Raw genomic sequence first — 27,950 nt, 5'->3', positions numbered from 1 at the left:
TCAATTAATGTTAGCTGATCATTTGGTGTCAGGATCAAAAAACAGTTAAATACATTTCTTATTCTTATGAAAAGTAAATTTTTTGGCCATTGAAGCTTTAAGTAATAATTTAAAATTGCTCTACACAATAATCTAGAAACAATGTGAATGAACACCTTTGCAAAACACAAAATTGATGTTGCTACCAAAACTTGCCATGACTGTATATTTATATATAATGTTATAGAAAGAGGGTTATAGCCCTGCAGGCCTCGAGTGAATTCTTCTTCCTGCTGGGGTCCAGCTCAAGTCTGTGGTTGTAACCGCTTGGCCGTGGCACTTCCTCTGTGCTTAAACTCTCTCAGACTGGAGTGGTCCTCCTGTTGGCCGCATCTTTGAAGTCCTTAGCGTTGGAGTTGTGAGCCTGCAAAAACTCCCTCTCGGAGTTGAGCAAGGCACCCATTGCCGCCTTGGAGGGATCCCTGGACAGGGTGTACATGGAGATGTCTGCTGCAGCGGGGCCCGTGTACCCGCTCTTGCCCATGGGCGAAGCGTCACGTGAGGCAGGCTCGCTGGAGCGGCAGCTGGAGCGCCGGCGGAATCGGTAGCGGTAGCTGGGGATGCGACTGAAGGCCGACTTCTTGATCAGCTCGGTGCGGGACTTGGCGCGCTGCTTCCGGTGTTTCTCAATGAACATGTGCACGGCGAGCACGCCCACCATCTCGGCCATTATGAAGGACAGTGCGCCGAAGTAGAAGGACCAGCCGTATGAGTAACTCTTCTTAGAATCGCTCTGGCCAGGGTCGCCCGAATTGGCAGATATGTACACGATAATGCCGATGATGTTACTTAGGCCTGCGTGAGGAGTAACAGCAGAGGAGAGGGCAAGAGAGAAAAAAGAGAGAGAGAAAGTTATGGCTCAGCACGCAGCTGTGGCTCATCATTCCGTATCATTACACAAGAATGCATCACTTATCAGCCATGTGGAACACAGATAAAAAGAACAATTGAAACATTTTAATTCGCTTTTTATCATCGCAATTATATTTAAGGGTAAATAATTAGCAGGTTGCTGTCGAATATTTAGATCATAACCAATAGGACGAGGCGATTCCAAGGACTTTGTTGTGTACAAAGCAATGCTCTGTCATTGGCAGCGTGTTCGCTGCAATCATGAGGACTGATTCATCATAATTCAATTGTAACGGAGGGAGTTGGGCTCATTTGTGTGCTCATGAGGCCCTAATGGGGTCTTCTCTAAATATTTGACCAACATGCAGTTCTGTTTGAGGATCCCCCGTCTGTCACCCTTTCCCAGGCCAGAACTGCAGCAGTGGGTCAATATGCTGGCCTGCTGTTTGTTTACACTGCTCGAGCCGGCCCATCCATTTCCTTTGTCAATAACCAGAGTTAATCTGGCAAGTCAACACAGATCTGCGCAGTTTACGGGGAGGACGACATCCTAACCTTTCTGTGAACTAATCCATTCTAGACATGCTGTATTCTGAACCCAAAGATACTCTCTGTCTTGTGGGGAAACCCTGGTTCGGACAACTGACTGAGGTTCGGAAAGATGGAAATATGCTAAAGCTAAAAAAACAGGCTGAGCATGCTTGCGCTGATGCAGAAGGTTTAATCTCTTACCAGCAGAGACAAAGAAGATTCCAGCACTGAGGATGACATTGTGTCTGCTCCTGTAAAACTCACTGGCAGCCACACACAAACCTCCCATGAACAGAAGCCCAACGCTCATGATGGGGAAGATGCTGGACGCTCTCACAGCTCCTGAGGGAGATACAAGAAACCCAACCACATTAGTGTTACTATAAATAGTACAGAGGGAAACTCGCCATATAAAGAGAAAATATTTGAATGTGAATGACAGATCGTATTCAAAGGTCCATTTATGCTTATATTGATTATTTAAAAAACAGGGCATTGGGTGCTAGTTGGATGCAAACTGTACTAAAATAAACCATATACTGCATCTACGATGCAAACACCTGTCCACCAACTATTGTTTATCAGTGCACAACACACACACATGCCAAATATTATCCTTACAACAAAAAAAATAAAAAAAGAAAAAGAAAAAATACTTTATGTAGTTGTGAATCTCTGTAAGTGGTAACATCTTAATTCACTTATTTTATTCAAGCAAAAACTCACTATATGATCCTAGAGACTAACAAAAACTGGGTAGAAATACCTCCTTCCAGTAATAATGTTTCTTTCTTGCTCAACAACACTACATTTATTTGATCAAAAATTCAGCAAAACAGAAACATCGTAAAATATTGTTACAATTTAAAATAACTGTTTGAGTATATTGTAAATTGTCATTTTATTCCTGCAACGGTTAAGCTGTACTTTCAGCATCATCTTCAGTGTCACATGGTCCTTCAGAAATCATTCTGATATGCTGATTTGCTGCTGAAGAAACTTTCTTATCATCAGTTGAAAAAGTTGTGCTGCTTAATATATTTGTTGACACTTTTTTCAGGATCTTTTAAAGAATAGAAAGTTCATTAAGGATATAATTGTAAAAAATGTTATTGGTATTTTTTTTTTAACATCCTCATTGTCACTTTTGGTCAATTTAATTCTTACTGACCCCAAACTTTTGAATAAAAGTGTAGAGTCTGCTCCACAGTGTCATGCCTAAAATGGTCTTTATGTACGAATATTTTTAATATGACACTCTGTGATAGTCTATTTACTTTAATTATATGCATAAATATATATGCCATACTTTGCTGTGTCGAAAACAAAATCAACCAAGACATTATACTCCTTTTATGTTCCACAGGAAAAAAGATGCCATGTTGGTGATTAGATGATGATGCCTTTTAGATTTACTGATACAATGGTGTTTTTTGGATTTATGGTGTAAATCAGACTCTCTCGTGAGAGGTATTTGGTCTAATACTCCAGAACTGGACACTTCATCCCGAGCGAGCCATCTGATGGTGCTCTGCAGAAAGAATGTCTCCTTGAAGCGCTGGGTTTAGTTACGTCTTCACAGATTTGAGCACTGCAACAGACAGCATCTGTCCGAAATGCTTCGTACTTCCTTCCAATTATTTGCGGACAGTTCTGGATCAGAAAACGCAGCACACACGGGGCTTCTCCGACTGGCTGAACTCCTCGCTCCTTCACTCTGCCTCAGATCAAGCCTGATCAGCCTCTTCAGAAATAGGATAAAAGCTAAAGGAGGGGCATCTGAGAGTGTCAGGATCAATGTCAATAGCCTAGTTGACTGCCCTTATCAGTACGCTATTGCTATGCATACCGCAGCACTGCAGCATTTGCCCTTCTGAGCGCCTTTCCTCTAAGAAATAAATATTTTGGGACAAGAGGGGCAAGACGAAAAACCAGTGAATGTGATATGAAAATATGTCAGTTTAGCTTTTTCTGAAATGTAGCGTTTACATTATCCCTTACCCCAGTGCATCTACAAACTGACAGATATGTTTATATATATATACAACAAAACACTGATAGCTATGTTAACTATGTTGAATAGGAAAAGTATATACTGTAAAACAAATAAATATGCAGATGATCTGCTGTGGTGAGCCCTAAATGTCAGAATAAGTCAAAATGAATGACAAAATTGTTTGTTTTCTCGCAGAACTACTGAAATCTCACCGTGTGACTGTGCTGAATGTCTTTGAATTGCAATTCATTAATTCCCTTTTTGTCATTCCAACAGGAATTTCAGTTAAATGGCCAATTCTCAAATGATGAATTCTGAAAAGTAACGGGCAAAAACCTTCGCTTTAACCATTTATGAAAATCTCTGATGACTTTAAATATAATTTGATCATTAAGCAGATGTGCAGGTCAACACATTCGTCAACGATCAGTTGGTAAGTTGTTTGGGAAGAAAACTGCACTATGGCTTTATTGTCTTTCTCTAACAAATGTCACTCTCCTTCCCTCCCCTTCATTTCTCTCTCCTCAGTGGATCAGCAGTCTCCCATGGCACACCTCATTAATATATTCATGCCCAGGGGAAGACAAAATACTCCTCCATCATCCAATTTTCCTGCCATCCTTGAAAAATGGATCAGTGGCCGAGCCGTGCTTAATTACAGTTAGAAATGGGAGATATTTATTGAGGAGGATTGTACAGAGCATTAGCATGCAACAAAAAGGATGACTTCTGCGTCCTTGATGGGTCCAACGTCCTGCTGACAGGTAAGATCTACATAGGGTAAGACCTCTGTGGGACGACTGAAACATTTATTCGTGCTTGGCTTAGACTTTTCAGTTTGAAAACTGGACGGATGGGCCTCTCTGGTTAAGTCGAGGTTATCAACCTCATGAATCCCCTGGAGTCTGTGCGGTGGGCATTTTTATACACAAAGATGTGCAGGGCAGAATGTGATATGCCCATCTGAACTTGCACGCAGAGCATGTTAGGCCAGAGGACACAACCCTCTGCTTCAAACGAATAACAGAGAAATTAGAACAATGCTCATAGGGAAAAAACAGCCATCTCAAGGGCAACTAAAGTACGCCACGAGAGAGGCAGATAAAGATCGAGTGAATCAAAGGCAGAGAACAAAACAGAGAAGGGAAAAACTTTTCAAATGCATTTAGCTTCAAAATCAGCTTTTTTATTTTTGCTCAGAAATGTATATTTTGTAGTGCTCCTAAATGTATTTCATTGCATTGTTCTGAACGACATGCCAATAGCACTATGAACAGGGCAGCAAATGAAGCTGTAAAACAGAGGACTTTCTTTCCCTTGAATTCTGGGTGGAGGTCTGTGTCTGTGGCTTCTAGAATGCACAAACAGTCGACATGCCGACACCGATCATGTTAGACTTGCCCCCTGTGAAACTTTAGTCTGAGTTGTCTAGTGTAAATAGTTATTGGCAGAAACAGGTTTGTTGTTCACATGCAGTAAGATCTCACATCAGTCTCTCCATAAAGCTAAAGTGTGTGGAAGTCTGCTCTTGGAATCTTTGTAAAGGGATATTTCATCCAAAAATAAAAAGTGTCATTCTGTCATTCCAAACCCATATGCTTTGTATTTTTTTTTTTTTTACAATTTTCACTGTATACACCTTTGCATTCAACAACAGCGCATAGCCACCAACTGAGAAAACAATGTGTATAAAAATATAAATTCCTATCTATTTTCTAAATGCAAGATACATCTGTGTATATTTTTCTTTTTGACGATTTTTGATTTTTAACTAAAATCACATAACTCAAACACCCCAAATGATCTCAGACCCCAAAACAAACCTCAGGAGGTGGTGTGAGTACCGCTCATTTTGGGTCCTTTCATGGTTCCATTGCATCCTCTTTGAACACCAAAAACACTAAGGTTAGATTAGTCACTTTTTGGTTCACTTCAACTAATTCGGGTTTGGTTCATTTAAAGGATTAGTTCACCCAAAAATGAGAATTCTGTTATTAATTACTCACCCTCGTGTCGTTCCAAACCTTTAAAGACCATTTTCAGAAGACAGTTTTAGATATTTTTGATGAAATCCAAGAGCCTTCTCACCCTCCATAGACAGCAAGACAACTGGTACATTCAAGGCACAGAAAGGTAGTGAGAACACTGTTAAAATAGTCCGTGTGACATCAGTGGTTCAACCTTAATTTTATGAAGCTACGAGAATTTTTTTTTTGAAAAAAAAAAATAAAATAAAAATAATTCTCTTGCAGTCAGTCTCTGCTGCCATACATGAGAGTACCACAAAATAATCCCTACTACGTTTCTGGGCTTTGAACATGGTAGTTTCCTTGCTGTCAACGGAGGGACAGAAAGTGTTCTCACTACCTTTCTGTGCCTTGAATGTACCAGTTGTTTTGCTGTCTATGGAGGGTGAGAAAGCTCTTGGATTTCATCAAAAATATCTTAATTTGTGTTCTGAAGATGAACAATGGTCTTACAGGTTTGGCTCGACATGAGGGTCAGTGATTAATGACAACATTTTCATTTTGGGATGAACTGTTCCTTTATTGAGTGAAAGCCCACATCTCAATATCCCATGGAAAAATAGAACTAAGTCTCTGCCTTACATTTATTTATTTTACATATCAGAAACTCCTAGTATTTTCCGGTATGGTTAGCTTTTGCCCACACTTGACTTGAATATTCACCAAAAGTGTATATATTAGTGCTGTCAATCGATTAAAAAAAATTAACTAATTAATCGCACAATTTTTTAAAATTAATCGCGATTAATCACAATTAAAAGACTGAAACTTTTTGGATATGTAAATGTAAAATGTAAATAATTAATGTAAACTCAAGACAAAGAAACTATTTAAATTCAAAATATGATTGTTTATTGGAATTTTTGTTTAACTTGTAACACAGATTTTCTCATGTAAACAACATACCTGCAATAAACCATCAATATCCTCCAAATTAACTGTTGGCTTGAAAGCCATATTTATTACAGAAATAAAAACACAGGCATGTAAGTACCATTTGAATTTCAAAACAATCAATGCCAATAAAAAACTAAAATGATTTCCATGTTGAATTCTAAGTGGACTGCAAAAAAATTCCAAAGTATAGTCATTGCCAGTGCTTTAAGTGGGCCGGTACGCACCGGTACCGCCACTTCCAAATATATCTCTTGAGCGTACCGCCACCTCTCCATGCGCCCAGAACGTGCTTGTAGCGTACCGTTACCGTTATAGCTTAAGTTATACAAGTGAATAGCGCATGTGTCGCTTTTCCCACTGTTAAGTGTCAACAACTCAACGTGGCCGGAGAAGGTGTGTGAAACTCGTTGTGAGTTATACTAAAGCAAAATCTTGAGTATTTATTGTCTGATAAACATTAAAAACTGTCTGCGGAGGTTGAGTCGTCCTGCAGCCCCCGCTGGCTGTTCATTGGCTGCAGCATCTTTTTTCTAAGTTCTAAAAAAATACCGTAGACGGCAAGGCACAAATTTAGATATTCATTTATCTAATTAATCTATAGCCTATGCACAAAGACAATATGATCTTTTTGTCCCCTTTTTGTTTTAAAGCTTGATGAAGAGAGAGAGCGCAAGTTGCTGCAGCTGAGGAGGACAGTGATGCACGCGCACAGGGGTGATTGACAGGTCGCGGCACTGTGTACAAAAAATACTCCGCTACACAATTATTTCTTTATTTTCGTTTAAGCTTATTAACGTTAGCGTTACAGAAAGGTCTGATTTACGCACTGTTACAGTCATTGTTTTTTTGTTTTTTTTAAACAATGACGTTTGAGTTCATGATTTTAATGTTGCTGTTTCTTGTTGCAGACTAAATGAAGAGTAATGTTTCTTGTGGCAGACTGAAGAGTAATCCGGCAGAGTTTTATACTGAAACTTTCCGTCTAAAAGTCCTTCCTTTGTCTTATCCATATTTATTTCCACGTTGAACACACATAGGCCACAACTGGAAATAAAAAAAACTGCAACCGCGTTAATTGCGTTATTTTTTTTTTAACGCGTTAAATATTTCAAATTAATCGAATGCGTTAACGCGCTAATTTTGACAGCACTAGTATATATATAATAATAAAAAAAAACATTATTAATAATTGTTATGCAAATAACATTATAATTAATAATTGTACCTCTGAATGCCTATTACTGGAAAATGTCTAATTACTGATGGCCAGGGTGTATTTATGGGTCATTAGCAGTATTGTGAGCATTCCTTCTCCACACATATTTATTTAAATTAGGCTACACATGATTGATTTGGTTGCTTTTTGATAAATGCACATCACTGAGAAATCATTGCTACTTCCTTCATTTTTGCCTTTTTTCCTCACAGTTTTAATTGAACAGAGGGAAAATAAATTAATGAGGGTGGGCGAATGGCAGGGGATGAATAGAAATCATGAAATTAAAACAAATACAAAGTTTAAAAAAACAGCCACACCATCACAGAAGTTTTTTCAGTGATGTTCATTCACGCAAAATGATTCCTAAAGATGTTCTACTTCTGTGCACCACAGGACAAATAACAATGTACAGGTTTGAAACAACATGAGGTTGAGTAAATAATAACAAAATGTTCTTTTTTTTTTTGGTGAAGTACCCCTTTTACATGTCACTGAGTCATAATCACAAGAATCCGGTAAATAATGTATTTGACACACAAGCAAAAACCCAAATGTAAGAACAAACATTTTCCAAGAATATGTACGAATTTACACAGGGGAACCAGTTAAAAAAGATGTCACTTAAATAGTACAACCAAACAGCTATGACAGTGTAAAGACTTGTGGGTAAGCATGATTTATCACTAAGCATAAACCATGACATGCTTGAGTGCGTGCATCTACTTTGTTCAGCTTCAGTCACCAAGCAATTTCAAGACACGCTGCACCTAATCTATAAGATGGTAAAAAGTGTGGAGGTCATTGCAGAAACTGAAGAAACCAAGCAGGGCTAAACGAGAAAAATCCATCTGACCAATATGACCCTTCTCTATGCATATCATCAGTCTGGGTGATTGTGAGAGATTTGAGATGTGTGTGTGTGTGTGTATCTGTGACTGTGAGTGTGGGGGACTTGTACAGAGTCCTCTTTCTGGTTTTGATGGAAACAGTTGTTGTCCGAGTGTTTGTTGAGTCTATTGTTTGTAATTAGACAGTTTCCACAATTTGGACCAATTTGTGGGACACACTAGGTGGGTATTTTTGCATTGACAAAATAACCAGCCAATTTTACCATCCCCCTGGCCTTACTTTGTAGGAACTTAGGGTGCTTTCACACCTGCCTCATTTAGTTCGGTTGAATCGTACCAGAGTTCGTTTCCCCCTTTGGTGTGGTTCGTTTGGGCAGGTGTGAAAGCAGCAATCACACTAGGGTGCGCACCAAAGGTGGACCATACAAGCGTACCGAGACCTGCTTGAAGAGGTGGTCTCGGTACGCTTTCAAACGAACTCTGGAGCGATTCGTTTTTGGTGAGAATGTGATCCGACCTCGAACAGACCCAACTGCAAAAAGTACTGATCATTTTTGGACTAAACCAGCTGCCGTAGTCAGCTGCGCTGTGCATTATGGGATGAGGAAGTGTTTGTTGACAGTTTGCACTTTAGCATAGTAGCTCGTGGACAAACTTGGAGTAGTGAGGAGGTGCGGAGATTCATAGAAATTTGGTCTGATGACCATGAGCATGTCAGAGAGAGTTAAGAAGAATTAATGCACGCCTCCGTTTGAAGTTATGAGCGATGCCCGCTCGCCGTTTGCAGTGCATTAGAACGTTGTTTTCAAGCCGCATCCGCGCTTTGTTATAGAAATATATATTGCATATTGTGGTGTATACAAACAATGTTATAGATTATGGCCAGGGACAAAACCAGCCCGCACAGTTGTCTCTCCATAGTTGTGTTGTGTCTGGCTTTTCCTCTTATGTTGGAATTTCCCCGCATGTAAATTCAGACCAATCGAAAAGCAGTTTAAGAAATACATCATGGCCAATCAGTGATGTGGATGTTGTCATGTGACTGCATTTTGGTTCGTTTCAACTGTTTCGGACCAAAGCAATCAGTGTGGTGTGAAAAGGAACCAAAAGCTGAAAAATGCTACAATGTATAATTATTTGCCCTTGGTTCGGACCAAATGAACTGAACTAGAGATGTGAAAGCACCCTTAATGAGAACCAAAAGAAGCAAAAAGAGACACTTCCTCCCCCTTTATCTGCTGGTATCACTCTTAGATGGAGCTATTGCATAAAATTGAGTGATTAACACTATATTTCAGCTCACATTTTGAAATATTTGTTTTGCCTTATCTATATTTGATTATTTTCTCAGCAAATTTATTTAAAATAGGTACCTTGCCTCCTCAGAGAAAACGCCCCTGATGTGTGTTGTTTGACAGACTTACGTAGTAAATACTCTGCTGCATCCTGCTCATAATCTGCATCCTCTGGAAAGTGGTCAATCTTCTTACAGACACCTCGAAATGTTCCTGCAGCCATGAAGAACAGAGAGAGAGGAGAGAGAGAGTCAAATACCATTAGTCGATTTTTTTTGCATGCATGTGATGGAGCGCATACAAATACAAACACACACACACACACTACAGAAGTCCATTTTATGTGTAATACAAAGGTAAACATGTCTTGGTGTGTTTATTTTGCAGTATTTTCTTATGCATTTATCAGGTCAGTGAGCACAGTACTAGTAAGCTGCTTGCTATGTGTATATGTGTGTGCGTGTGTGCACGTATGCATGCCGTCTTGTGCATTCACTGACAACCCCTGTTCACTCGGCTGTGCGCTCAAGATGACAAATGAACAAAAATAACGCTTCTGCCCTCGGGCGTAACATGTGACCGGCTAATGAAGAGGCTTATCGTACCAAATACATGCGCCCTATGTAGGGGGAAACCATTCTGACACATCCTGTCATATTCTCCGCTGCATTAAAGGAGGAGTACACAGCTCAAATGCTCGGTTTGTGTTTAAAATGTTTCCATTTTAAGTAATACTCATGTATCAGCTTCTCTGTAGCGAGTATCAATGCACAGTACTGTTAAAACTGTTCAAATGGATGTAATACAAGATGAATCCCCTCATTTTCTGCTCAGATATTTTTGTGCTTCCTGAAATCCCCTCAGTTTACATAATTTAACCTTTTATATTCTTTTGATATGCTCCTTGGACCAAATCATACCCATCTGACGGATATTATTGAAACATTAAACCTCTGTTTTATCATTTATTTATCATTTATATTCTCAAATGTGTGACTGGGATCCATTCAGGCTCAGTTTGATCATAGCGAAACACACTGTGGAAAAATAGAATGAAATACATTGAAATATTATAAATTAATACAATCAAACTTAATAACTTGGAAATACATTAAATGGCGTCACAAAACAAATATAGATAGATAGATAGATAGATAGATAGATAGTTATCTTTTATCTCATTTTACAATTACATTCATTTCGCAATCCGTCCCTTTGCGCCACCTGGCGGTAGTTTCGCGAATTATTTTAACATGCAACTGAATTACAGTTACCACCGCGGTACTGCCGCGGCGGTACACGCGGCGGTAAGCCCCAGAAAGGCTGGCCACCTACTGTAGATAGATAGATAGATAGATAGATAGATAGAATCTTACAATACAATTACAAAAGAAGACAGAGGACAGAATGACATTTCCAACATTTATCAACCAACATTTTGGATAAGAACTCTGAATGAATACTGAACAAACAGCACCTAATGAGGCCACATAGACAAACTTATGGTTTTCATGGCTCTGTGTTTGTTTCTGTGAAATGTTTTAGCCATTTTGTTTAAGAAAGAGAGAGAACAGGTCTCTGTGGTGGATGGTGAGGGCTTTCAATGATTCAGAGTGAATCAGGGCACTCGGGCTTCTTCAGAAATGCCCTCTGGCTCAACCCGCAGCCCTCTCCCACCATCACTGTCTACAGGTGACCTGACAGACTGGCCACTCAAAGCCATTCAGCTCTATTCACTCCCTCAAACACACACACACACACACGCCTGCTCATAACACAGAGATGGAGGGAGATCAGAAAACGAGTAGGCGATGAAGACTCGGAGAGAGGGACGGTTATTGTCATGGTGACTGTGACTGCTGTGACGTATTTATGCTTTGAGTGGGAAGGGCTTTAATGTGATGAGTCCTCGGATATAAAATAATGTGAATTTTGATAAGATCGAAAAAGCGCTATAAAACACCCCATGCATGAATGACTTCACCTAAAGGTTGCAACGTAGAATAATAAAGAATTACGAAGTGTACCATTGTGGGTTTTTGGCACTTATGAACACCTCCTGTAACAAAGCACCACATTCACAGGTGGTTTTATATCACAGAATGAGTCATTTTAACAGTAATGCTATTAGTATGTATTACTATTATTATTATATATATATTTTTCTACAAATTCATTAATACAGTTTTATGTTACATAACTGTAATAATAAATTTGTATAATTAAATATATGAAATAACAATCTACGGTATAAAACATACTTAAGAGAGAGAAAAAAAACAGTAGTAAATTTGAAAAAAAGTACATTAAAAAAATCATCAGGAAATGGCAAGGTCATATTTCAAGCCAAATTGAAAAATTAAAATGAACTACATTTTGAATGTGCGCTTTTAACTAGGTATCTAAATGAGAACATTCCACAGACTTATGCTGTTTTTATGTATAGCTAATTATAAATACCATGTACAAATACCTAATTGTAACACACTCCGTAACCCTAACAGAACAGATAGCCTGCCAGGTAAATTTTCACAGTAATGATAATAATAATAATAAAATATTTATAAATGAAAGCTCTTTTGGGTACAAATCTGTCCCCGAAATATGATTAAGTAGATGCACATTTACAAACATAAGTGCCAGTTTCTAGCACTCCTCCCTATTGGAATGTCAACTGAAAGACAGTCATCTCATCTCGTATTTCAATAAATCACCTGTCCACTGGCCATGTGCACACTTATCTGTCTAGCGTAGTGTGAAGTACAACCAGGCCTCTCCATCCTCCAATGAGCTGCGTTGGATAACAGCGGCGCTAAAAGCATCATAAGACCCAGCAGCTGCTTTTACCAACAATCACTCAGATTTAGAGCTTGGCTCTTTGTCTCCATTTACATAACACAAACCTGCAGAATGACTGTGTGTTTGTCACAACTTCAGACGTGGACCTGTCAGAGAGCTTCACCAGAGGACGGGTGAATGCATTAGCGAGGAAGTATTTCATTATCTTTTTTCTCTGTGTTTTCTATCATTACAAACAGCCTGTGAATAAATAAAAAGAACACTGATGCTATTAGCCGAAAGCGTTCCCTGGAAAAACGCCTGCAAGGAATACTTTGCATTGGAAAGTAAAAGTCCTAATTTGGTTTCTATGCTGACAATGCAATGATTCAGAATAATCTGATTAGAAAACTAAAACGCTGTTTACGTGAATTCACACACACACACACACACACACCCAAAAAGTTGAAACCTTTTAGTTCTTTTCAGTGTTGTCTGCAGCTGGACAGATTTGTCTTCATCACACTTTGAGGTCTCATTGACCCCTTTGTCTCAGGATCCTCTTAAAACAATTAGTCACATTTGAGTCTATGTTTCCCACTTTAAACGACTGGAGTACTCGTGATATCAATAGAGACGTTGAGAGAGAAATGGGAAAGCAAGTAGTTTACAGTCAATATGGAGGTAAATTCACCAGAGACGTGTTTTCAATTAAAGGCTACCTTTGTGTGGATTAGAAAACAATTCATCCGGTTGTGCTGATTTGAGCCTCTGGGTCTCCGCATCCGCTGAGTCCCGCGAGCCACACCGACACACCTCCGGTCTGAATAATTCAACAGAGATCTCCTCAAAGGTGACAGCTTTGTTGGAGGAGACCAGAAAGATTAGGAACTGATGGAGATATTTTCCACTCGGCCCTCCCTTCATCCCCTCCTCTTGGATTGTGTAGCCAGTGCAGCTCTCTCGACCCATTCAGCGCATTGCTAACAGATAAAGCCACACTTTTATAAAAGGAAAAGGAGAAAGGAGGATGAATAGGGGCTTTAGTGTTGTCCTGAGCTTCGGCATTGTGGCTGTCCTCTCCTGGTCCTGTGTGGCCGGCGGTGGGTGAAGAGCTCTGCCGCTGGAGCTCCTCTGATAGCACACAGGCTGCTCTGATTGACACATGGTTAGTCACACTTCAGAGAAATACATGCTCAGCTTAATTTGCCTATGCATTCACCCTCAGCTTAAAGGGAACTTACAGTCAAAGTGTAAAGACTTCATTTGTGCTCAACCGAGCAGAAGTCAGCATTTCCATAAAATGACGATCTAGGCAGTCTCAAAGCCTTTCTTTTTGGCGTGCTGCACACGTGAAGAATATTGTCATTTCATTATACATCGTTATAGCTGTGTTCCAAAATCTAGTGAGCTGCCTACCGTATCTAGTGTTTCAAGGCATTATACGTGGAGCACTACGGAGCAATTCACACAGAACATGCTTTTGTATTCCACTAAGCTATTGTTTTTCTATGTAAACGTGATAGAGAGACGTGTTTGACCACTACACTCGTGTCTCACGTTCAGAACTTCAACTTCAAGAAATGTGAATATTCATGACTATGAACAAGACTATTACTGATTCGTTTTTCTGTCGGGAGCACTTTCATTTGGGCTCACAAATAACGCCCATGCCTGAGCACGGACACACTCATTCTCAATATTTATTCGTTTTTAGTCTTTGTTTAACAGCTCTGCCAAATAAATGTGACAGAACTGTTAAACAATGAAAGTAATTGGTTTATGAAAAAGTATTATAGAGTTTGCCTTTCTATTAACTGCAGAAAGACATGCAAATGCGATCATACGCTCTCTTATACCGTATGCGTACAGTAAATAACTATTTATTTGAACAAGTCTTTGAATATCTAATATCTAACACTTAAATCCACAAATCTTGTAAACCTTGGTAAATCCAGCTGCTGGATTCGTATACGTGTGCTCTGGTAGCCTGCATAAAATAGTCCTCATACTGATACATTGTCAAATTATTCATCTTTAATTTTGTAAATATTAGGGGAAATAAATCAAAATGTAAATGCATCTTTAAAGTGGATATAACACACACAGTTACTGCTAATCTCATGTGAATCCTATAGAGTAGTATTGCATCTTTCATATCTCCGAAGAGTCTTTAGTTTTATTAGATTTCTAAAAGCCAGTTACAGCTTTACGCTTCTCTCAGAAAGCAGTGGAGCTCCTGGAGGCGTGCTGTGGGCCGAGCTAAAGAGTCACAAGCATGCAGAGCTTTTGTGTAGCAATTGTCTGCAAGCTGTGACATCGCTTTAAATAAAACGGGAACAAAAACTTTATTGACTTAAATTAACTAGGGCTAAAATTCAGATCCAGCCATATATATTTGATCCAGAATCAGATCCCAAAGACTTCCATAACCTGAATAAAGCACGTTGATGGACGAGCTCTTGCTCTGGCTATGGTTGATGTGTATGCACACTCTTCCAACAGAAGTGCCCATTACAAGGAATCCCACCCTTTATGACATCAAAAAAAAAAAAAAAAACACTTTCTGAAACTTATACAAACCTTGAAGGCGTGTCTGTGCCAAAAAAAAAAAAAAAAAAAAAGTTTTTCATGCGTCCAACTCATTTTTTACGACTTTCATGATTTGCATGAGAATCGAACTCTTTATTAGTGTAAATAAGTTAGAATGCATGAAATGGCACATCTCCTTTAAATTAAATGGTCTAATACCTGATATATATCGGTAATCGGCCATTCTGTTCTCTAATATAAATATATATGACATCAGCCAAAAAAATGCATATCTGTATTGTTTCTGTACACTTGCTGTGTACTGTATATAAACTTCCATACTATACAGTAAGCGATAATATGAATAGAGTAGTATGGCCAAATTCATAGTATTCAAAAAACAAAAGTACCCGGATAGAGTGCTCACTCGATGGACACTTTACTATCCCGATTGAATGAAAATAGGCTTTGAGTCAAAGCTTGACCTTGGGATTTCACCTGGAGATCATTTAAATGAATATCCTGATTATTTTCCCCAGCCCTATGAATAGTGCTATTTGTGCATCATGCAGAGTTGTTCCACATAAGTCGCTTCACATTTGTGCTATCTTCAAAGGTAGCTATCTATGCAGGCTTTAAAAAGCAAGGCAGCTCACTAGGTTTTGGAAAGAAGCTTAAAGCACATTTCCGTAGCCACACTGAAATTGAGCTAGCAATGGCTCGTGCCAGTCAGACTGTGACCACGTTTATTAGGCATGGTTTTAATGATCCTCCACAGGGCACGATATCTCTGCACAATAATATTCCTACCAACACGAGAGACTCACTTACCAGCCTGCTAATTCAACTAAACATAACAAGGCAAGGAATGCTTTATTCGAGCTCTGCGATGAGCGGAGAGCGTCCATGTTAAATCATGTTTCTGGAGAATGGGGTAATAAATGTGCAATGTGACCTGTCCAAGACAACTGGGACGGGGCTGAAAGACTTCAAATTGTACAAGAGGCAATCTTCTTCCACTTGTGGCGTCGCATGCCCCCTCCTCTTTCCCGCTCGCAGTTAGCTACTTATTGCTGTTGTCTCAGCAGGGTCCAATAACTATTCTTGTTTGTTTAACTCGGCTACTTCTGCTCTGGTCTTTTCCATTAAATGGAGTCTTTTCAAACGACAGCACACTTCAGACGAGGGGTTGTGCAGCAGCTGATAGGCCGCCACTTCCTCAAGAACCACAGGGGCTCTGGAATATCTCTCAGGGGCTGAATAGTCTGAGCAATCCTGAGGGGTTCAGGTTTACATCACTCCAGGACAATATCTCTTGTTTTCCTTGCAGAAGTGTCATGCCCATTCAAACTGAGTGCCCCTTCGGAAGTAGAATATTGCAATGCAGTTTCCAATAAAAAAAATCATATTGTATTGTATTGTTTGTATCTTCGATAATTAAAATCATTTTTTTAAATAAATAAAAAATACAGTAAAAACAGTTTTATTGTGAAATATAAAATACCTGTTTTCAATTTGGAATATATTTTACAATTATTAAAAATATTAAAATGTATTTTTGTGATGTCAAAGCTGAATTTTCAGCATCATTACTCTAGTCTTCAGTGTCACATGATCCTTCAGAAATCATTATAATATGCTGATTTGAAGCTCACAAAACATTTATTTTAATTGCTGAAATGTTGGAAACTTTGAACTGCTAACATACTTTTTTATTACTTTTTTTCCAGGATTCTAGGATTACCAGAAAGTTCTAAAGACCAGCATTCATTATTATGTTGTAACATTATAAATGCCTTTACTGACACCTAGCAATCACATTATTATTTACTGAATAAAAGTAATAAATAATAAAAAACTAAATAAGATATCTTACCGGCCCCAAACTTTTTAACTGCTGTATATGTAAATGTATTTACTTTCATGCATCAGAAAAAAAATAGTCATACATATTTGGAAAGACATTGCATTTACATGCCAGAATGATCAATTTTAAGTGATAGTTCACCCCAAAAGTATAAAATTGTTTAGATAAGTAATTCATAATTTATTCACCTTCATGTCATTCCACACCTGTATGACTTTCTTTTCTGCTCTGTACAAAAAACAAAAACAAAACAAAAAATACATTTGGAAGTTTAATTTTGATTTTTCAGATGTATTTGAAATAATAAAGGTCATCTGTGTAAGGACATGAGGGTGAGTGATGACATCATTTACTTTCTAATTTTAATTTGGGTTAGTTACCCTTTTAAATATTCTTAAAACAATTATAAAAACACCAGTCATGCATGAGAAACTGACCCAAATTTGACCTGAAATTCACTAGTTTGATGGGATGCAAACTGCTAACTCACCCCAGCACAGCCAAAGTGCTTTGACAGACGAATGACAATATTCATGTAAAGTGGGCTGCGCTCCCTATTTGTAATTCATTTAGAGCATCTTGTCAAAGACAGAGCTCATAAATATCTGGGCTTACTGCACATGACAGCAGAACCATGAAAGTGAACACATTTTGTGTGGGGGGTAAATCCTAAAAGGGCATATGTTTGGGCGATAAACATTTGCCCGACACCATAAGATCCTGATCTGAAGGATGAGGAGCGTTCTGCTACTTATGCGAGGGATTCAAAGCCAGCTGGTACGTACACGTGAGTCCAACAGCAGCCAATGCTGACGCTGTGATTGCTGTGAAAGCACTTTTTTTCTGACACACATCGGATGGCCTTCATCTCATGGCTATTCTTCAGAGTCAACATGCTTGATTTAGTTTTCCATGAAAAGGAGGAAGCTGTCTGTGCAAGCCAGCTAAAGGTTCCTGCCAGCCCCTTCTCCACAGAGAGGTCTCCTCAGGCGTGGGCCAACATTGAGTTTAATGGACTTATTTGGCTTGTTAACACTCAGCGATGCCCGTATTCACGCAGAGGTGAAGTCCACACACACACACACACGCACATCAATATTCAGTTCTAGCCCTCCCTGATCCCTTTGCTTTGCCACTATCCCTAATAAAATACATATCATACAAGAGCTCAGGAACAGCGCTGGACATCTACATGAAATGTGCCAAAAACTGTTCCACATGAGTGGATGCAAGCGAGTAAACAACCGGGGCTTAAGGGAGATAACGGCACTTAATAACAGGGGAGGAACACGGCTTTTTCAGCAGGCTTCCTAATCACAATACACCAGGAGATCGCAGAAACACAAGACGGATAGCTCATAAAAGCAGGGACACAGCCATAACTATTGTTCGGCGGTGAGCTTATGAAACCCCGCAGGTGGACATGCTGCAGATATTGAAGACACTTACTCATTGCCAAAGCCATAATAATTCTTGCGGTGACTTGTGTGGACGGGCCGGTGTAGGTGCTGCTTTGAAGGGCTATGGCGATACTATTAAGCTTTAAGTGCGTTAAGACAAACCCCCTAGAGGCCAGCACAATCAGTGCTTGCCCAAGGAGTGTGAAAGTCTGTCTGACACCGCAAAGGACCTTGGGACTGCTGGACTTATATTGTTGTTAGTGTCAGCCAAAGCTCAGTATTTAGATGTGTGGGCTTCAGCTACGGGCACTTGAACAGTACAGTACATCCCAGGGGTTGAAACTAGAAACATAACTTCAATTTTTATATGAAGGTCACATAAAAACTATCACGGAAAGTTTTTACAAGTGCCTTCTTGTAGATTTGATTGTTCTGCTCATGTCCCTAACCTAGTTGTAAAGTTTTGTAAAGTTTTGATAAAACAGAGGTCTTTGTTTTGTCGTACATCTAAGTGAAACAAATAAATAAAAAGAAAAAAATCTAGGGAGTGACTGTTTTATCCATCAGCTGTCGATTGGATGAAGGCAGATCTGAATGTGAGCTTGCAATCTTCTGTAAGAAAGTGGCTTGGAAAAAATGACCTGCAGATACGGCACTAGAGAGAAGTCTGTTGTTTCACTGGAAGGTTAAGTGTGTGTGTATGTGTGTGTGTGAAAAACAGGAAGGGATAATCAGTTTCTCAGCCTTAATAATTTGATAAGCTAATAATTATTTGAATGGCTCATAATCAATAAACGGACAAAATTAAAATGATATACTATATATATAAACACACACACACACACACACAAAATAAAGCACTAAAAATGATTAAATTTAGGCATCCCAACAAAAACAAATATTCCTTTTTTTTTTTTTTTGCTACAAATTACATTTAACAGTATTAAATTATTTAAAGATGAACTTTAAGAGAGCGTTTGATGACAAAGGTAATCAACATGTAAAAATGGTGTAAACTAGCCGTCAATGTAAAATAATACAATAATACATTGTATTACCTGTTTAACACCGTAAAGCTGCTTTGACACAATCTGGCACAATCTGGGAAGTCATGGCCTCATGGTTAGAGAGTTGGACTCACAGTCGAAATCGTACAGCGCTCTCTCCACCTTTAATAACACAACTTAGGTGCCCTTGAGCAAGGCATCGAACCCCCAACTGCTCCCCGGGCGCCGCAGCATAAATGGCTGCCCACTGCTTCGGGTGTGTGTTCACGGTTTGTGTGTGTTCACTGCTGTGTGTGTGCACTTTGGATGGCTTAAAAGCAGAGCATGAATTCTGAGTATGGGTCACCATACTTGGCTGTATGTCACGTCACACATTCACACATCTGTATTGCTAAAAAAGTACTATATAAATAAAGATGACTTGACTAAATACCCTTGGCTGATACTAATAACTTAAAAAGTCTTTATACTGTTTATCAGCTGATAATTTATATGAAATCAATATCACACATCCCACTATTTTCCAAAAGTTTTTATATACTAAGAACACAGGAACAAGCATACTTGCAGTGATGAAGTCTAATAGAAACAATGTCTTATGAGCACCACTTCATAATGTCTATCAAACTATGCAAAAAGTGTGAAAAATACTGATTAATGCATTCAAACACTTAGCCTTTATGAGTGAAAAAAAAGTGACAATACTAGTGGCAGAGCAAATGGGCCGCACACACAAAGACGGATTGCCAGCAACACATTCTCAGAAGCCCTGTTATCACCTAAATCAACACTCATTGAAAAGTGTTTGCACAAACAGATTTTTCAGGCCCGCTTTCTCTTGGCACCCTGTCCCTCTTGTCGATATAGTACAGTCTCTTACTTTATTCCACCCTTTCCCTTTCATTGTAACCGATATGAAATCCATCCTAGCCCTGGCACTTCATCTCAAGCTAATGTGAGCCACTCAGTATCTCTGGCAGGTCTGTATGAATATGTGTGTGTATTTATGTACTGTATACAGCAGGCACGTGTCCAAAAGAGAGTGTTTCGGGTCAGCAGAGGGCCTGACGACATCCATAAAACTATATCACGCTCCTTAGTGAATGTCTTTCGAATAACAGCACATATAAAATATAGAATCCCTCCTCCTTGTTGAAAACCCAGTTATGGGTGACCAATCTTTGATATGGGATGTCTAACTTTTGAGACTTATTAACCCAAAGCTAAGACTAGTTAACCCTAAAATGAATTCTCGTAAAATCTGGCGCAGCCCCGTATGTATCCACAGGACTCGGGCCGGCCGTGTTATCTCTGGTCGCTGAGCCTCTGAGATGGGGAGGAGACACGGGGAGCTATTTTTGCAAGCTTAACCAATGCTGTTAGAGGATCTATCAAGAGTAATTTGCCTCACAAAGGTCATCGCAGCCAGGGGGCAGAGGCAGCATCACAGGCAGGAGCCTGGAACAGCAGTGACTCACTATGGTCCACATTCTCCTGCCGGCTTCACAGGACGCCATGTACCCACCACATCAAATCAACACACTGTCACGGAGGGATAAACTACCATCAATACTCTATTGATTTTGCATGGCATTAGATATTAATACACCAGTTTGCTAAACATCGCATGGTTTCAGAAGCCCAGTCTGTACAAAATTGTGCTCTTTTGCAGTTTGTCACAGTGCATGGTGGGCACACTGTACTTTTAGTAATTCCTTGTACTCAAAAAACAGTGAGGTCCTCGAGTTTCCCATCACATATACATACAAGATAATACACTGGAATAGACAATGTGTCACTAAATGAGCATGCGAACGTTTTCACAAACAAATCAGGATTCATCAATAACTTTCATACTGAAATGTATTCTTAATTTACCAAGAAAATGTAGGAGCAACTGAAACCACATGCATCTAATAAAGTTTAGACTTTGGAATAATTCATATTTTATGTTTTTGAAAGAAGTCTCTTATATGCTGGCAAATACTGAATTTATTTGATCCAAAATATAAAAAATAAGATAAAAAAATAATAACAATTTTGTGAAATATTAATATTTTATGAAATGTGATTTATTTCTAAAGCTCATTTCAGTAGTCATTACCCCAGTCCTCAGTGTTACATGATCAATCAGAAAATATTATAATATGCTAAAATGGTGTACAATTATTAATACATTTTCTTATTTTTAATGTTGAATTTTAATTATTTGTATTTTTTTCCACATAGAATAATCTACACAAATACTAATGAATGAGACCCAATGATCTATGGAATAAACGATTCTGATTGGTCATTCGGCAGTCAGATATTTCTTAGTATTTGCCATTGTCCATCTCTTATTCAAAGGCTGATTGCTTCGTTAATTGAAATGAACTAAAGCACAAGTTCAATTTTCAAATCATTTCAACTCTAATCAATATTTAATCTTGATTTATTTGGTGGGTATAGCTGTGTTATAAGTTGGATAATGTAAAGTTGGTTGGCCATTATCACAAAAAATAGACCCCAGCTCGAGGCAGAGTACATTATCACATGTATACTTCACCAGAAAGAATAGGCTGCTAACTTGTCGTCATTTAAAATCAGGAAGTCTCTTCACATTCCCCCATAAGTCTTTCCACAAAGACGTATAGGAGCCCATGTCAGTGGCACTAAATGAAAATGGTGAAAGCATATCTGACTGTTATACTGACTGGGCTTCAACACAAAGAAACATTCATTATTAATTTCTTCTGCTCATTCAATTTGCCACCAAGAAAAAAAAAAATAACATTCTGCTAGCGTATAGATAAAAAGTGTATTTCAACAATGTACTGCAAAGTGCTGACAAGTTTCTTCCATTACCACTGCCATAATAAATGAAGTCCACTGTAGCCGTGTGTATTAGCCCAACCTTTTGTTCCCAGTCTAACAGCCCTCACTCGCACCTTCAGTGCACATTAAAAAGGCAAAAACACGGGCCGCATTCCTGCGAAGTGTCCTGAGTGGCAGTGTAAGTGCTTATGAAGTAGTATGTTCACATCCCAATGAGCCAGTTTCACTGTCCGTTTAACAATATGTGCACTCATGCATGTGCATCTCTCCATGCACGTTTGACACATGTTTGAGGAGCTGTGTGACGGCCGTTTCTGTTTCTCCAAAGCTTACATGAACAAGGGGAGGAGGAGGAGGATGGAAAGCAGGGTTGAGGATGGGGGAAGGTATGGAGATAGAGCAGTGGGCCTATCTCGCAGGCGGGAGCGGCTGGTTTCCAAGGAGATGTGTGTGCGTGATGAGAGTGTATGAGACAGGCTTTGCTTGGGTGCACACTTGGAAGGAAGAGCCCCTCTTCATCACTCCCTGCTTTGCCTCTCTCTCCCCCCTCCTTACCTCAGTTCCCAGGTCATCATTTACCCTGAGCACGGCCAAACCGTTCCCATGAGGTCCACCTGCACTTGAGGACGTACTGCATTAATCTTACACCTCCATTCAGAATATGAACCCGTGTTAAATTCCACCGGAGCGGTCAATTATTACTACGTACATAACCGCTAATGCGTCTCCCTATGATGACATGCAACGCAACACGCCATATATTTAACCCTCATCTTCTGTTTGGGAGGCCTTGAGGCCAATTTAATAGCGTGAAAATTATACTTCATATTAAAGGATCGGGCCGATACTTCATGCCTTTTCCTAATCTTCTGAGAATTGATTATGAACACAATTTTAACTTAGGCTTCAAAAATTCTCCTCTGAAAAAATGTTACATCATTTCTGTTTGGGTCTCACAGACCCAAGATATAAAACAAGATTAAATGTAATGGATTTCCACATGCTCAGTTCTCTGACACTATACAGATAAACTCCTGCCAGCTGTTTATTTGATTTGTTTTGATATATATTTCTTTATTAGAATTACTGGAATTAATAAAAGTCACATATCTAAAAGTGCATGTCTACTTTATGATAAAACAGATGGTTAAAGCTCCAAAATGATCTGCTGGCTGGGTTTTTCATTAGATTAGAGGAGCATATTAAAATAATTCTGAAAGGTTCATTTTGAAATTACTGTTATTATACAATACCAGTAAGATTTCTTAAGTTGCACGTCTCTTATGCTTACTGCATTCATTTAATGAAAAATAAAGTAAAAACTGTAATACTTAGAAATATTATTACAGTTTAAAACTCTTTTATACTTTAATGTATTTTAAAATGTAGTTTGTGATGGTAAAGATGAATTTTCACGTGTCACATGATCTTTCAGAAATTATTCTAATATGCTAATATGCTCAAGAAACATTTCTTATAACCTCTTATTAGCATTTTTACAAATGTTTATTTTTTTTGAAAACCATGATGTTTGATATTTTTAGGCATCTTAGATCAATAAAAAGTTCAAAAGAACAAAAAAAAAATTTGTTTGTAACATACATTTCAAATTTACCATCGCGATCAATGTCTTTCTGAAAAAGCAAAAGTAAAAACAAATCTTACTGAGCCTTTAACTTTTGAACAGTAAATCATGGTGTCTTTGTAACCCCATACATAAAAAACCATAAAGGATAATCTGGAAAAGAACAGGGCTAATAAAGACATGCCTTTTGGTAACTGTGTGTTTCGATGAAAAATGTGAGCAGTGAATCACATTCTCATGCTGATTCATATCATTCATATGAATTGTAATGGTCTGATATGATGTTTGCTTTAAACACATGACTGTACCATTTAAACTGTAATTATGTGGTAAGAACCATGATCTTAAGCGGCCCATCAAATCCAAGTCACACTTTATTTCACAGCTTTTCCAGGAAGTCTCGATCAGAGCTGCTGTTTAGACCTCCTGCAGAGACACAGCCATTTACATATCGGCACACAGAGCTGTCCTTGATGAACTCCCCCAGAGGGTTTAACACACCTGGCTGCTGGACATGTAAGATAGTTTGACTTGACAGACTATTGAAAACATGAACACAAACTTACACTCCTTCTCTAACACTAATGTTTGCACACATGTCTATTCAATAATAAGCCCTGGCACACCTGTACAGTTTTCTTCCTCAGTGCAAACAGCTCTCTTCTGATGCTTTAACCTTAAATCTATTATGAATCTTAACTATGAAAAGTAATAGTTCACGGCACGCAAAAAACTCAAAAGTTCTGTCATCATTTACTCATGTCATTCCAAACATGTATGATTTTCTTTATGGAACATAAAAAAATAAGATATTTTGAGAAATGTTGCAGTTTTTTTTTTTTTTTTTTTTGCAAGTCAATGAAAGTTCATAGGGTCTGAAAAGGGCTGCAGAGAAACTTTGAATTCATGGACAAAAACAAAATTGTTCTTGATGATATATTTTGTGTGTGTGTGTGTGTGTGGGTTATCAGCTAAAAAATTACTTGAGAGTGTGTAAATGAAATGATAACAGAATTTACATTTTTTGGTGAACTATCATTTCAAACACAAGACCAATATTCACAGAGAGGCCCAATCTCTTCAAAAACAATACTGGAAGTCAACGTGTATAAGGGAAATATTTTAAAAGTCAATTTGAATTGGTTTCACAACCCTTTTCATCTTCATAATTCAACACATTTCTGATCAAGAAAGACTATTTGATGATGATTAAAACTTGATTTTATCAACTGAGAATTAATTGGATTGTGAAAAGACATTATCAAATAGGTTGCATGGCCCGACGTCATCAAAACAGGAAAGTCGTTTCCATTAAGAGTAAGTAATGATATTTTAATTCAAGATTACAAAGGCCAATATTTTTTTAACGATGAGATAAGACCAGAAATGTGAAAGTAAAAAGGATCAGTGTTGGTAGCATGTTGATTTTAAATAACATCAACAGGCAAAGCAAAGCCATCATGCATGAAGTGATGTAGAGAGAAGAGGGCTGAAGAGCAGCACACTCTTGAAGGTTATATTCAGAGAGCAGTCATGTAGTCTTGTCCAGCAAAAGGCCTCATTATTACCTTCCTCAAAGATTTATGTACAGACGAGCCTAGAACATGTCTCAGGGTGATAGGTTTCTAGGTTTTGATGGATCAATCCCTCATTGATATTAAGCAAATAAATCATAAGAATGTTTTTGAGATTTAAAGTGGTGGATCAAATATGGCTGTGGGTATCTGTGCACTGAGTGACAGTGACATACACTTCAATTAAATTAATACTGAAAAGTCAATCACTGGATTTGTGTAATCTGCCATGGCCACATCTATTGGACTGCGCCCATCCCTTTCAATTAAAGATGAGGATCTTCCCATCACACTGCAGTCATGTCACCTCTCTGCGTTCCCTGGGGCAGGAGATTAATCAAAGTTTGAAAAGACATTATGAAGTACATTATTTCGCTCCCAGTCAAGCAGTGTCAGGGCTGCCAAAACCTAAACTGCCTGGAATTAAAATGAATCCATCCAGAGGACAAAGGCAAGGAAAGAGAGGGAAGATAAGGAGGAAAACGAGGAAAACCGAGGAAGAGGATAAGCAAAAGGAACAAGCCATCATCATACAGTATGTTGGGGGTATAGGTGTACATTTGAAGAGCAGGGTATGTTTTAAACTCCACAGGGTGTTTTGTTGAGCTCGCTGTAGTTGTGTAAGGCTGGAGGCTTCCTGTTTGAATTGACTTTGATTTCCCCTCAAAAAGCCTTTTAAAGCTGCTTTGTGTGTGAGGTGAGACAACAGTCTGTTCAGAGCATCTTGACTGACATAACGGACGGGCTGATTACAGCTTTATGAGCGAATACACTGCACCCCAAAAATACATATTTTCATCATTTTAAGGCTTCTACAATCTTTCCTTTAAGGGACGGGTTTATTTATGTTATCTGTATTGGTAACATTATTGCAATGACACTAACAGCATTAGCCAATTATTCTGTTCCGTGTCAACAGCTTGTAATACTGAGACATTTATACTTCACAGAACAGAGTGCTTTTATTGAACTGCAATATACTGTAATCAATATGATTGCCCATCTTATTTTGAATTGACATTTGAGTAGGCTAATTAGACAATTTAGCCCTGATCTATTGGTTATATGACAGCTGCAAAATCATGCTGCCTGTGCAAAAGACTCGATTTGTGAAAAAATAATTTAAACCGTTAGGACTGAACTAAATACTATAGTATAAAAATACATTCTGGTGATAGACTAAGATTAGTAGTGCTTTCAATGTGACACATTAAATAATCCTCAGTCAGGATAGAATGAACACAAGTGTGTAGGCTTTTGTTACAAATAACGGTTCTTTACTGGCATCAATGGTTCCCCAAAGAACCTTCACCATCCATGGAACCTTTACATTCCACAAAATGTTCCGTACAGTGGAAAAAGGTTCTTTAGATTATTCAAATGTTCTTAACACTAAGAAAAAGAAACATGGTTCTTTTAAGAACTTGTCAACAAGGTATAGATAGATAGATAGATAGATAGATAGATAGATAGATAGATAGATAGATAGATAGATAGATAGATATATAGATAGATAGATAGATAGATAGATAGATAGATCCTTAGACTTTCCGAGGCACACGAACTCTCTTGCTTACCTTCTAGACAGCAGGTTCTCCACAGTCCGGAGTGGGTCATGACTTCCTCGTTCTTCCTGCTCGTCTCGTTCTCGTTATTACTTTTGGCCCGGCACACTCCTCGTGAGTACAGCCAGTAGTCCGTTCCCACAGCGATAGTCATCAGGCTGAACGCGGCGAACGCGCCCACCGTGGTGATCAGCATTTGGACTCCTCTGTCACACATCAACATTTTGCCTCATTTCAGGATGGGGAGTCAAAACAGGGTTCTTAGCGTGTCTCCTAAAACCCCCTAACCTGCCTGGTGCGCGGACTCCATGCTCCGACCGACTTCAGAAGCCCATACCATTATTATGTGCTGATTTGTGTTGGGTCGAGACTGTGGCAGTCGCTGTTGCTGCTTCTCAAGTTCAGTGAGAAACCTCACAGTGTTTCCATCGCTCAAGCGGAGAGCTATTTGTCTGTCATTCTGGGTTGAGAAAAAAACTGTTACCGACGAACAGTCTCTCATCAGCACCACAGCATTTGGCAAGGCAGAAAACTAAACGAATGACAATATGTTTCCCCTGTGACTTCACAAGAACATCTCTGTTTCCTGAAGACAGCAATAAACCAGTGTTTTTGCACAGAGAGTATGTTTCAAAAATACTGTCCTTTGTTAATCCAGCGGAAAATACCTTCGTTCAACGGATGCATCCGGCATTTTTCTCTAAAACACCGGAGAGGAGTAAAATATCCCACTTCATGATCAGCTTGTGTCTTTCCAAAATCCCCTTTCAGATCTGGCGAATCTAAAGCAAATTTCATTTGATTATATGTGGAGCAGCATGTTAAGAAGGCACTGATCCTTTAAATGAACAGAATCCCAGCGCTTGTGATTGCTGTCAACGGTGATGCTGGTCTCCGCGAATGTGTCTCACAGCAATGACAGCTCCCACGTTCCTCGCGAATCCGCTCGTTTGAAACACCGCCCACAGAGGGAGCGGAGCGGCGCGCGCGGGCTGCTCTGCGCGCTGCTGAATGGACGAAGCCTCGCGTCTGTTAATCTCCGAGTTTCTCCCCGCACAGCGCCCCTGGCTCAACCAATGTGCTACTTAAGGCCTTCATATGCAAAGATATGGGAAAGAAGC

The 27,950-nt window shown here is 38.9% G+C and overlaps 1 protein-coding gene across 1 annotated transcript; it reads right to left on the bottom strand.

Moving 5' to 3' along the window:
• Window positions 1-89: 89 nt before the first annotated feature.
• LOC113047296 (voltage-dependent calcium channel gamma-3 subunit) lies at window positions 90-27,950 on the bottom strand. Its single transcript, XM_026208654.1, has 4 exons — window positions 26,842-27,950; window positions 9,834-9,917; window positions 1,624-1,764; window positions 90-834 (listed from the first exon to the last, which is right to left on the bottom strand). The coding sequence occupies exons 1-4, from the start codon at window positions 27,050-27,052 to the stop codon at window positions 341-343; spliced, it is 930 nt and encodes a 309-aa protein (XP_026064439.1). The 5' UTR covers window positions 27,053-27,950; the 3' UTR covers window positions 90-340.

Source organism: Carassius auratus, chromosome 28 (assembly GCF_003368295.1).
Source record: "Carassius auratus strain Wakin chromosome 28, ASM336829v1, whole genome shotgun sequence".
NCBI lineage: Eukaryota > Metazoa > Chordata > Actinopteri > Cypriniformes > Cyprinidae > Carassius > Carassius auratus.
The sequence above is the reverse complement of the archived record's forward strand: the minus strand, read 5'-3'. Positions and strand labels throughout refer to the sequence as shown.

Excerpts from the sequence above, each read along its gene's own strand:
- LOC113047296 (XM_026208654.1), bottom strand. The coding sequence starts at position 27,052 with ATGTTGATGTGTGACAGAGGAGTCCAAATGCTGATCACCACGGTGGGC. Across the intron at positions 1,765-9,833 it reads TGCAGCAGAGTATTTACTAC|GAGCTGTGAGAGCGTCCAGC; the intron begins GTAAGTCTGTCA and ends TATCTCCCTCAG. Across the intron at positions 835-1,623 it reads AATCTTCTTTGTCTCTGCTG|GCCTAAGTAACATCATCGGC; the intron begins GTAAGAGATTAA and ends CTCCTCACGCAG.